Source organism: Lepidochelys kempii, chromosome 27 (genome assembly GCF_965140265.1).
Source record: "Lepidochelys kempii isolate rLepKem1 chromosome 27, rLepKem1.hap2, whole genome shotgun sequence".
Lineage (NCBI taxonomy): Eukaryota > Metazoa > Chordata > Testudines > Cheloniidae > Lepidochelys > Lepidochelys kempii.
The window spans coordinates 10,320,303-10,333,146 of record NC_133282.1 but is presented as its reverse complement, the minus strand read 5'-3'; the positions used below and the strand labels follow the sequence as shown (position 1 = coordinate 10,333,146).

The following is a 12,844-nucleotide window of genomic DNA, read 5'->3' as shown; positions in this document are numbered from 1 at the left end:
AGGGCCTGCCTTGGGTACAGCATCTCTACAGACCAATACGTGGTAGAGCTGAGGCCGCAGCTCAGTGGACCCTGAACTGAGGTGGCGGTTGAAATGCCTAAGGAACACATGAACAAATATGAATTGTTTAAAACCAAGGTGAGAGTCAGAATGGGGCTAACACCCGAGCATTCCCATCGGCGGTTAAGAACCCTTAGGTGGAAACCAGACGTGTCATTTACCCGACATGCCTACCACATTGTGAAACATTGGGATGCCTGGATATCAGGAGCAAGTGTTAAATCTCCGGAAGATTTGCCCTTCCTAGTGCAAATGGAGCAGTTCTTAGAGGGTGTTCCTGAGGAAATAGAAAGATACATCCTAGATGGGAAGCCCAAAACTGTAATCGAGGCGGGGGAGGTTGGAGCCAAATGAGTGGAGGTGGCAGAAAAGAAAAAAACTGGTTGCAGTTGGAGCGAATACCAGAAGGGACAACCTCAGACCACACCCTACTATCGGGGGCAGCCCAAAACCCCAACTACACACCAAGGAACCCTCCAGACACCTTATTGTCCCGCCACCCCGTTCTCCAGCAACCCACCTCGCCCCAGTGATCAACGGATAGCTGGATGATGTTTTAAATGTAATGAGCTGGGGCATGTGAAGGCCAACTGCCCCAAGAACCCCAACAGATTACAGTTCATTGCACTGGAATCACCCCAGAGGTCCTCAGGCCCAGATACCTCCCAGATACCCTTGGAGCGGAGGGAAACTGTGAGTGTGGGCGGGAAGAAGGTCACCGCGTGGAGGGACACTGGAGCACAAGTGTCAGCTATCCATGCTTCCTTAGTGGACCCAGATTTAATCGACCCAGAGAGCCAAGTGACAATTCAACCCTTCAAGTTCAACTCTTTCAATTTGCCTACAGCCAAGTTGCCTGTCCAGTACAAGGGCTGGTCAGGATCGTGGACTTTTGCAGTGTATGATGATTATCCCATCCCAATGCTGTTGGGGGAAGACTTGGCCAATCATGTGAAGCTAGCCAAGAGGGTGGGAATGGTCACCCGCAGACAGGCTAAACAAGCCGTCACGCCTAGCTCTGTTCCGGAAACTTCTACCAGGACCCAGTCAGAGGTGATGGACCCGGACCCCAGGCCAATGTCTGCAACAGCAGTAGTGGATCCAGTCCCAGAGACCCAGACAGAGCCAGTCCCAGAACCGGGATCGGCGGAACAACCAGCACCAGACCCATTGCCAACACTGAATCCAGTACTTGCAACCCCAACACCAGAGGGCCCCACCAAACCTGAACCGGCAGCAGCCAATAACCCTATACAAGAGGCTCAGCCGGAGCCTGAACTCCAACATAGTGCACCAGTGGAGAGCGGTTCACAGTCAACAGAAACAGCCCCATCCCCTACATCGCTTCCAGAGAGACCAAGCATAGGTCCACAATCCAATGAGGAACTGATGTCTCCAGCATCAATGGAACAGTTCCAGACCAAACAGGAAGCAGATGAAAGCCTCCAGAGAGCTTGGACGGCAGCACAGAGCAACCCACCGCCTCTCAGCTCTTCTAATCGATCCAGGTTTGTTGTGGAACGAGGACTTTTATACAAGGAAACTCTTTCTGGGGGACACCAGGAAGACTGGCATCCTCAGAGACAGTTGGTAGTTCCAACTAAGTACCGGGTCAAGCTCTCGAGCTTAGCCCATGGTCATCCTAGTGGTCATGCTGGGGTGAACAGGACCAAAGACCATTTGGGGAGGTCATTCCACTGGGAGGGAATGGGCAAGGATGTTTCTGCCTATGTCCAGTCTTGTGAGTTATGCCAAAGAGTGGGAAAACCCCAAGACCAGGTCAAAGCCCCTCTCCATCATTGAAGTTCCATTTCAGCGAGTAACTGTGGATATTCTGGGTCCTTTTCCGAAAAAGACACCCAGAGGGAAGTAGTACATACTGACTTTCATGGATTTTGCCACCCGATGGCCGGAAGCAGTAGCTCTAAGCAACACCAGGGCTAAAAGTGTGTGCAGGCATGAGCAGACATTTTTGCCAGGGTACGTTGGCCCTCCGACATCCTTACAGATGCAAGAACTAATTTCCTGGCAGGAACTATGTAAAACCTTTGGGAAGCTCATGGGGTAAATAACTTGGTTGCCACCCCTTACCACCATCAAACAAATGGCATGGTGGAGAAATTTAATGGAACTTTGAGGGCCATGATATGTAAATTCGTAAATAAGCACTCCAATGATTGGGACCTAGTGTTGCAGCAGTTGCTCTTTGCCTACAGAGCTGTACCACATCCCAGCTTAGAGTTTTCACCATTTAAACTTGTATATGGCCGCGACGTTAAGGGGCCATTACAGTTGGTGAAGCAGCAATGGGAGGGGTTTATACCTTCTCCAGGAACTAACATTCTGGACTTTGTAACCAACCTAAAAAACACCCTCCGAACCTCTCTAGCCCTTCCTGAAGAAAACCTACAGGATGCTCAAAAAGAGCAAAAAGCCTGGTATGATAAAGCGAGCGTTCCTTCAAAGTAGGGGACCAGGTCATGGTCTTAAAGGCGCTCCAGGCCCATAAAATGGAAGCGTCGTGGGAAGGGCCATTCATGGTCCAGGAGCGCCTGGGAGCTGTTAATTATATCATAGCATTCCCCATCTCCAACCGAAAGCCTAAGGTGTACCATATTAATTCTCTAAAGCCCTTTTATTCCAGAGAATTAAAGGTTTGTCAGTTTACAGCCCCGGGAGGAGATGATGCTGAGTGGCCTGAAGGTGTCTACTACGAAGGAAAAGTGCTGGTGGTGTGGAAGAGGTGAACCTCTCCATGACCCTTGGGCGTATGCAGCAACAGCAGATCAAGGAGCTGTGCACTAGCTACGTGCCGATGTTCTCAGCCACCCCAGGACTGACTGAACGGGCATACCACTCCACTGACACAGGTAATGCTCACCCAATTAGAGCCCAACCTTACCGGGTATCTCCTCAAGCTAAAGCTGCTATAGAACGGGAGATCCAGGATATGCTACAGATGGGTATAATCCACCCGTCTGGCAGTGCATGGGCATCTCCAGTGGTTCTAGTTCCCAAACCAGATGGGGGGATACGTTTTTGCATGGACTACCGTAAGCTAAATGCTGTAACTCGCCCAGACAACTATCCAATGCCATGCACAGATGAACTATTAGAGAAACTGGGACGGGCCCAGTTCATCTCTACCTTGGACTTAACCAAGGGGTACTGGCAGGTACCGCTAGATGAATCCGCCAGGGAAAGGTCAGCCTTCACCACACAGGTCAGGCTGTATGAATTTAATGTACTCCCTTTCGGGCTGCTGAATGCACCCGCCACCTTCCAAAGATTTGTAGATGGTCTCCTAGCGGGATTAGGAGAATATGCAGTCACCTACCTTGATGATGTGGCCATATTTTCGGATTCCTGGGCAGAACATCTGGAACATCTACAAAAAGTCTTTGAGCGCATAAGGGAGGCAGGACTAACTGTTAAGGCTAAGAAGTGTCAAATAGGCCTAAACAGAGTGACTTACCTTGGACACCAGGTGGGTCAAGGAACTATCAACCCCCTACAGGCCAAAGTGGATGCTATCCAAAAGTGGCCTGTCCCAAAGTCAAAGAAACAGGTCCAATCCTTCTTAGGCTTGGCCAGTTATTACAGGTGATTTGTACCGCAATACAGCCAAATCGCCGCCGCACAGACAGACCTAACCAAAAAGAAACAGCCAAATGCCGTTCAGTGGACCGAAGACTGTCAGAAGGCCTTTAACCCTCTTAAAGTGACAATCATGTCTGACCCAGTGTTAAGGGCTGAAGACTTTGACAAACCTTTCCTACTAACCACAGATGCGTCCGAGTGTGGTGTGGGAGCACTTTTAATGAAGGAAGGACCGGATCAAGAATTCCACCCTGTAGTTTCTCTCAGCAAGAAGCTGTCTGAGAGGGAAAGCAACTGGTCAGTCAGTGAAAAAGAATGTTATGCCATTGTCTACGCTCTCGAAAAGCTACGCCCATATGTTTGGGGATGGCGTTTCCACCTGCAAACCGACCGTGCTGTGCTACAGTGGCTTCATACCACCACGGGAAATAACGAAAAACGTATTCGGTGGAGTTCAGCTCTCCAAGATTTTGATTTCGACATCCAACACATCTCAGGAGCTTCTAACAAAGTGGCTGAGGCACTCTCCTGTGAAAGCTTCCCAGAATCAACTGGTTAAAACTGTCCTTGAGATGTGGAAAATAGTGTTAGTCTTTACATACTTGGTAGTATATTTAGAGGTGCATGTGTCTTATTAACTTTGTTTTCTCCTAGAGCTCCAGGAAGAAATCACAGCCAGCGTTTCACCCTATCTGTGATTTGGGGGGCGTATCATAAATATAAAGGGAAGGATAAACACCTTTAAAATCCCTCCTGGCCAGAGGAAAAAGCCTTTCACCTGTAAAGGGTTAAGAACCTAGGATAATCTCGCTGGCATCTGACCAAAATGACCAATGAGGAGACAAGATACTAAAAGCTGGAGTGGGGGAGAAACAAAGGTTCTTTCTGTCTGGGTGATGCTTTTGCCGGGAACAGAAAAGGAATGGAGTCTCAGAACTTAGTAAGTAATCTAGCTAGATATGCGTTAGATTCTGTTTTCTTTAAATGGCTGAGAAAATAAGCTGTGGTGAATGGAATGGATATTCCTGTTTTTGTGTCTTTTTGTAACTTAAGGTTTTGCCTAGAGGGATTCTCTGTGTTTTCATAGAATCATAGAATATCAGGGTTGGAAGGGACCTCAGGAGGTCATCTAGTCCAACCCCCTGCTCAAAGAAGGACCAATCCCCAACTAAATCATCCCAGCCAGGGCTTTGTCAAGCCTGACCTTAAAAACTTCTAAGGAAGGAGATTCCACCACCTCTCTCAGTAACTCATTCCAGTGTTTCACCACCCTCCTAGTGAAAAAGTTTTTCCTAATATCCAACCTAAACCTCCCCCACTGCAACTTGAGACCATTACTCCTTGTTCTGTCATCCACTACCACTGAGAACAGCCTAGATCCATCCTCTTTGGAGCCCCCTTTCAGGTAGTTGAAAGCAGTTATCAAATCCCCCCTCACTCTTCTCTTCCGCAGACTAAACAATCCCAGTTCCCTCAGCCTCTCCTCATAAGTCATGTGTTCCAGTCCCCTAATAATTTTCGTTGCCCTCTGCTGGACTCTTTCCAATTTTTCCACATCCTTCTTGTAGTGTGGGGCCCAAAACTGGACACAGTACTCCAGATGAGGCCTCACCAATATTGAATAGAGGGGAACGATCATGTCCTTCGATCTGCTGGCAATGCCCCTACATATACATCCCAAAATGCCATTGGCGTTCTTGGCAACAAGGGCACACTTTTGACTCATATCCAGCTTCTCGTCCACTGTCACCCCTAGGTCCTTTTCTGCAGAACTGCTGCCTAGCCATTCGGTCCCTAGTTTGTAGCGGTGCATGGGATTCTTCCGTCCTAAGTGCAGGACTCTGCACTTGTCCTTGTTCAACCTCATCCAATTTCTTTTGGCCCAATCCTCTAATTTGTCTAATTTGTTTTGAATCTGATTACCCTGTAAGGTATTTACCATCCTGATTTTACAGAGGTGATTCTTTTACTTTTTCTTCTATTAAAATTCTTCTTTTAAGAACCTGATGGCTTTTTCATTGTTCTTAAGATCTAAAGGTTTGGGTCTGTGTTCACCTATGCAAATTGGTGAGGATTTTTATCAAGCCTTCCCCAGGAAAGGGGGTGTAGGGTTTGGGAGGATTTTGGTGGAAAGACGTTTCCAAGAGGGCTCTTTCCCTGTTATATATTTGTTAGATGCTTGGTGGTGGCAGCAATAAAGTCCAAGGGCAAAAAGTAAAATAGTTTGTACCTTGGGGAAGTTTTAACCTAAGCTGGTAAAAATAAGCTTAGGGGGTTTTCATGCAGGTCCCCACATCTGTACCCTAGAGTTCAGAGTGGGGAAGGAACCTCGACACGAGTACTGCCACACATTAGTTCCTAGAACTATAGTAAAATGCTTCCTTACAAAGTAAATCCAAAGCTTGTTTAAAGAAGACAAAACTTGTCTGCTTTATTTAGGAAGATTAGCACTGAAACTGTGTATTAGACCCAGCCTGGCTAACCTCTGGTACCACCCAAATACACACAAATAAGCAGGTCGGTCAACCTGGAAAAAATATTTGGTCAGATTTGTTGCCTGAAAACTTTATTATAATTTTACAGTAAATTATTTATAATAATTACATCTAGTACTGGATCATCAGCATTCTGCGCAACTATTAGTTGTAGTACTGTGGAACCAATCATGGATCAAGGACCCATTTTGCGAGGCACTGTATGTACAAACAATGACAGCATGGTGGAGGAGCTCAAGGAAGCAACGGGAGAAGAACAAAGGTGAGGTTTCACATGGAAGAGTTTAAACTTCTCCATAACAAACTTAGTTGTTCAACCAGTCTCTAGTCATATTCTTGCCACCCTGACTTACTCTGATTCCCAACTCTTATTCCCAACTGGGTGGCAGGCTCTTTTAGTTGTAAGTAAATGGTGCGAGGTGGTTCCACAATAGTCAGTGCCTCCAGGTGTTAGCAGCTATAAATTCTTATCTCTACAGCTGCTTTTAGTCGATAGCATCCATTGAATTCCCCTATGAAGGAGCGTTAGGCCATAAATATTATTCAGTTGTACAGTACAGCCTACATTGGCAAGACACACTGTTCTGATGCACAGTATCCCAGGTTCTTTGCACTACGTGAATCCGTCACTGATATTTTGTAAGCCAGTTAAAGAATCCTGCAGGGACCAGGATTGACAAAATGTATATGTTTGCCAGTGCAACACAAAATTTAACCTGTATTTATTGCATTGCAGATGGGCTTCCAACTCCAACATTATGGATGATGGCGGATACTCACCCATCATCCTTACACTATAATATGGTACAAAATCCAGAAGAAAGGGCAGAGGAGAACAGCAAGTGAGGAGGAATACTTATAAAAAGCCTTTAAATTAGGTTAATATATTTTAAATATTATCTTTCTTTCCTCCATGTTTGCCAGTGAAGAGAATTCTAAGGAAGGGGCTGAGAGATTGTTAAATGCCATTACAAGATATTGCAACATCATATAGAAATCTTTCAAACACCAGACCTTCAAGGAAATAGAGATGACTTTGGCCTCTAATTTTCAAAATTAAAGGCTCAGACATGCTTCAGTAGCACCTACAGGAAACATTAACAGGCAAAATAAATATCTGTGTATTGTTTAATAGTGTTTCATAGATTTTAAGGCTAAAGAGGCCACCATCTTCACCTAATCTGACCTCTCCTGCAGAACACAGTTCATAGCATTTCGCCCAGTAATTATTTTTTATATATATAAAATATATTCAGGGAAAAATCCCACCAGGAAAGCTCGGATGCCAAGTATAGCTATTTGTAGATGGAAAGTCTTATGAAAAGATGCTTGTTTCCCAAAATAGGACTATAATTCACACGTTTAGTAAATGCATAAAGTTATGAAAGTTGAAATTAGAAAAATAATACACAACTTTTTGTTGTTTTTAATGAGGGAATTAACCACTAAGGCAGCTTGATAAGTAATGTGGTAAATTCACCCTCACTTGGAGACGTCAAGCTGCAGTTGGATGTTTTCTCAAAAGTTATGTTCTGTTCAACCAGAAGTTATTGGACTTGATGGAATTCACTTATGTAGTAGGGGAAAATCACTACGGACTGTGTTGTACAGGAGAGGTCAGACTAGATGACAATGGTTGTCCCTTTAGCTTTGAAGTCTACAGAAAACTGTTAATACATGCAATCATCGTCATAATTCTAATTTCTACTGGATTCTTACGTATCTTGTTTAACTGAAATCTGCGAGAGAAACTTTACTGGATGCTCTCTCCCACGACAGCCAATATGGAAGAGAGACTAACGTTTTCTAAAATGTATTCTTATATTGTGATGCTTTGCTTTTAAAGTGCCAGCACATATCTTTCCCCATCCTCCTAAGTTTTAATTATTAATTGCAGAAAAGGCTCTTGATATTATTACTGATGATTAATTTGGAGTTGAAAATTTTATGCCTGGAAATTATGCATTATTTTAGAACTAAGGCTGCGGTTAATATTGGGATGGCATTTAATCAAAAAATAATAACTAGACTTTTTTTAAAGCAGATTTTTTTTAAACACTCTCAAATGATCTGAAGGCCACAAACTTTTAAAAAGTCCAGATTTTGGGAGCCTAGATAATTGAGCTAACTGGGTGGAAAATGTACTCCTCCTTCAGTGGTTTTCACTTTATAAATGATATTTCAGACGGAAATGGAACGTTATCACACCCAATGGCAGTTTCCTGAGGAGATGAGAACTTCTCTTTGCATAAAGACACTGTATGAAAACAGTAAATGAGAAGTCTGTATTGATGGCTTGTTTTGGTCTGATCTAACAGCAAATAAATTATTTCTTACCTGCTACTGAATTTGGCCGTGGCATAAGGTAAAGTGGAATAGACTGCACAGACTGGGATAAAACCGTCTCTAGGTTCCTTTCTGGGATCTTGTTTAAACTGTAGGTGGAGGCGGTCATATTTTCATCTACACGATATAAACAGGAGTCCATGCTGGATTTCTGAGACTGCCAAGGTTTCAGGTTTCCTCCAGATCCTAGTTCTTTGCTGCTCTCCCCTCCATATTTAGTGCGCTCCATGTTTTCAGAATAGCTTGTCAAAGTAGCTTGAAGGAACAAATAAAAAAGATATGAATAATAAAGAAAGAAGTAGCTGCGTACATAACAATATAAGATATGGGCAATGAAAATAACAAAAATAAAGCTGATCATATTTTCCAGCATTCTCACATAAATCAGAGATTATAGAACCTAGTGAAGCTGTCCTACTTACTGCTTTGAAAAGTTTTGCTTGACATTACTAAAAGGCATTTGCAGTTATCACGAGTATTAAAATGCTACATATAACTGTAATTGTTCAAACACACAAACTCACAGACTTATAATAAAGGCGATTAAGAACAAATACAAAGTCTGTTTTGCTCAATGTCTCAATTTTCTTCTAATATGCAGTGAGTCATAAACCATATCAGTTTAAAGTTTATAAACATGCTTGTGATAATCAACTACAGAGTATAATAAATGACAGTAGTATATTCGTTTTAGAAAAATCAACTTGGTATAAATGTTAACCCATAAGGTCACATCTGATTTCTAACAGAGCTTATGAAGCTTCAAAGGGAATCCATAAATTCACCTTTTTACTGTGTGATTACATTGTTGGTGCTACATTGTTGGGGTTTGTTTCATGGTCTCCTCCTTCTTCTTCTTTTTGACTTCAACTTGAGGTATTACTTCCACCACGATAACATTGCCAAAGCAAAAGCCTTTCAATTTTTTTTAACTTGCTCAATATCTTTCAAGTGAATGGGACAAATTCAGATCTGCTGTAAGTGCATGCTACTCCACTTAAACCAATGGGGAGGGAGGCATCTGCTTATACCAGTCTAAACTGGCCCCAGGTATCCAAATTTCTATCCTACTAATTGATAGGCAGAGAATTCTCAGCCCAAACTCATCACCCTGTTCAACTCACCCTCCACCCCTCCTGTGCTGTCAGGAAACCAAATGTCCAACTTGATCTTGAACTTTCCTATGCCTCAAATGTCTATAAATATAACTTTCTAAACCATTCCTCCATTGAAACTGTAACACTTTTATTTCCATTTAACCACTGTAATTACCTCTCCAAACCAAAGTTCTATGTTAATGTGTTTAAAATGCAACAAACGATTGCCACATGCCCCTGGACAACACAACATGATTTAAGCACTTTCTATTTACAGTACAAAAATCACATTTCTGTTTTACAAAATATTCTATTATAATGCTCTGTATTCTGAAAGAGGCTTTTCTCCTTGCATTCACACAAAAGATCATTTCTGAAGGAAGAGATATGTAAAGCCATAATGGCTTGTATCTGTGTGGGCTCATTAACAACAGCCAGAGTGGTTTAATTTCTTTTATATTGGTAAAATCAAATACAAAATTACTCCAAAGAAGCATATGCTTAAGCTCTTTCTATGCCAAATTTCAAATTAAAGCAAAATTCGTAAAGAGAACAGTTCCATCTCGCGAAATAGGATTTTAATGGATTTTCTTAGACAATTTGAACCACAGCATCCCAAATAATAGCATTTTGAATATCCATTAGCTTCAGTGGAAGTACTCAGGGATTAATTTGTCCCATTGTGTCTGATAATGACATTTAATATTTGTAGTGAGATAATATAATGAGAATCAGGGCTAAATATTTATAAATAAAGTCACAAGCATCACAACAAGGGGGAAAAAGATAACTGAAGGAATTAATAGTGAAGCTATTGTATTCTGAACAAGACAAAAGAGATGCCATCCCAGAAGTTACTGTGCTTGTTAGTGTCACAAGAGCTGTCACTTGATTTTAGATATTTCTCTGACTTTTGAGAGTTTCAAGTGTTTAAAAACAAAAAGGATACTTGCAAGGAGATCTAATACTCCTACAAGTGCAAAGGGCAATTCAGTGCACCATGACATAGTGAAACGTCACCATTCTGCAGATCCCACTTGTCTTTGAACTGTTCAGAAAAAGGACAGAAGGGCTGATCTTACCTTTAACAAGAACAGATTGAAGTCCTTTTAGAAAAGTAAACACTGTAAAATGAGTGTAAAATACTCAAGAAAAATGCCTGGCTGGATTAAAGATCCACCAGATTATTTCAAAAAGAAGGTGGAACCTCTAACAAGGTGTGGCCAAGTGGTTTAAGCACAGGACAGAGTCAGAAACAGTTGAGTTCTAATCACAGGTCTGGCTCTAACTTAATTGGGGACCTTGGACAAATGACTTTACCACTCTGTACCTTAGTTTTTCCCTCTGTAAAATGGGGTCAATACTTCCTTATTTCAGAGGTGCTGCAAGGATTAGTTAATGTTTGTAAAGCATTTTTACATTCAAAACAACTACAGGAGTGCTAAATATTTTATATATTCTTGCTGGCATTTAAATATAAATTTTCTGTCAGGAAAACAATTTTATATGTTAAAATGGGAAAATGAGATACAACAAGAAACAGATGTTGTTAGCAGATCCCCACCTCCAGTCACTGTTTAATTATTGGATAATATGTTTTCAGATGCCTTTTCTAGAATCTGTCTTTCATAGTCTCAGTTTGTGTTGCTGTACCATGTATTTATGTAAAAATTAATTTGTGCCAAAGGTATATATCCACATATTTCCAATCATCTTTGCAGAAACATATCATCAACTGAAGGAAATAATCTCCAAATAGCGCAAACTGTGGAAAACAAAATATCTTTACAGATAGGAACTTTAGCAATAATCTTGCTTTAAATGAACCAGCAACAGAAAATGGAAGAATAAACCCTGACGGTCGCCTTCCTAACTGCTAATTTGTGTTTACCTGAAATGTAGTTTTCACTGGTTTAAAATCAAGCTGTTTTTATGTGCAAATTCTTCACTGACTCAGGTATTTGAGATTGTTCCCTGTGGGTTAATTTACCTTCTGAATGGTCTTGGATGATCTAAGTACTACTATGGAGGCTAGAATCAGTTGCTCTATGGCTTTAATCTGTTCTGTGAGCTATTTTAAACCAAAACTGTTTTCATTTTATTAAAAAGGACAAAAAAAAAAAGACTGCTAAAACTCAGCATCCTGAATTAGTATGCAGTGCATGTCGCTGAGGAGAACTAAAACATAAGTAATGGTGCAGCAAACAGGCTGTGCCTACCATAGGCAATCAGAGCTATGAAATTACCACTTCTCAATCACTGTTTTAGAGAACACAGTTCTATTTCAGACAAGTCACACTGTCTACGTCAAATGAGTCTGTCTCAATGTAATACTACATGGAGAAAAGTTAATAAGACTTGTATATACAGGAAGCTATTTAGGCTTCAGGATGTGTTTAGCCAGTAGTGGAATACCTGCAACCAAAAAGAGAAGCATATGAGGCAATTCTTCCCCTAAAACTGCCGAATTCACAGTCTAAAGTCTCCTATGGAGAGGGCTGCAACAAGGGCGCTCCAGGACAGGTTCTTGATTCAGATGATGAGTGTGTTTAAGCACGTATCCCCATGATCTCTTACACTCACCCCTGCTGTGGATTAATTATGCTTTGCAGGAGTAATCTCCATATGCAGTTGCATGGGGACTGGGTATGCACTCTTGGAACAGATATAATGCAGATCCACAACAGGACTGCCTTTGCATCATTAAAGTGCAAACATATCCGTGCCTAAAAACACTGGGCCTGAATTTGGCCCAAGGTATTTGTTTTCCTGTTTTGGGGAGAAGATACCTCTGGAAACAGTTTGAAGAGGAACTGTTTTACAGCAAACACGAATGACATAATGACATCATTGTAGATAACTATCTGTCTGCCAGATATTTTATATATAATTATACATGCAGAGAGACAGACAAATCCTATAATCAAAGCATCAGATTATAGTTAAAATGACCCTCCAAATTATGCAAACAATTTCCCCTGATAACACAACTTTGTTAGATTAAAGAAATCATAAACAAAGTATTTAGTTTCAGAGTAGCAGCCGTGTTAGTCTGTATTCGCAAAAAGAAAAGGAGTACTTGTGGCACCTTAGAGACTAACAAATTTATTTGAGCATAAGTTTTTGTGAGCTACAGCTCATATTTAGGGTAAATCCCCAGAGATTTATTTGCTGTGTAACTCTGAACTGTGATTCTATAACTTTCACAGCTGCTATAGCCAATGAATAGGAAGTCCTAATAATGAG

General features: G+C 41.8%; 1 protein-coding gene across 18 annotated transcripts in view; it reads right to left on the bottom strand.

Annotated features, from left to right (window-relative positions):
* TANC2 (tetratricopeptide repeat, ankyrin repeat and coiled-coil containing 2) overlaps positions 1-12,844 on the bottom strand; it is a 693,994-nt gene that overhangs the window by 168,401 nt on the left and 512,749 nt on the right. For all 18 annotated transcript variants that reach the window (XM_073325985.1, XM_073325979.1, XM_073325984.1 and 15 more), the window contains one exon: positions 8,493-8,756. In XM_073325985.1, coding sequence (XP_073182086.1) covers positions 8,493-8,756 — 264 coding nt within the window. The remainder of the gene's footprint in view (positions 1-8,492; positions 8,757-12,844) is intronic.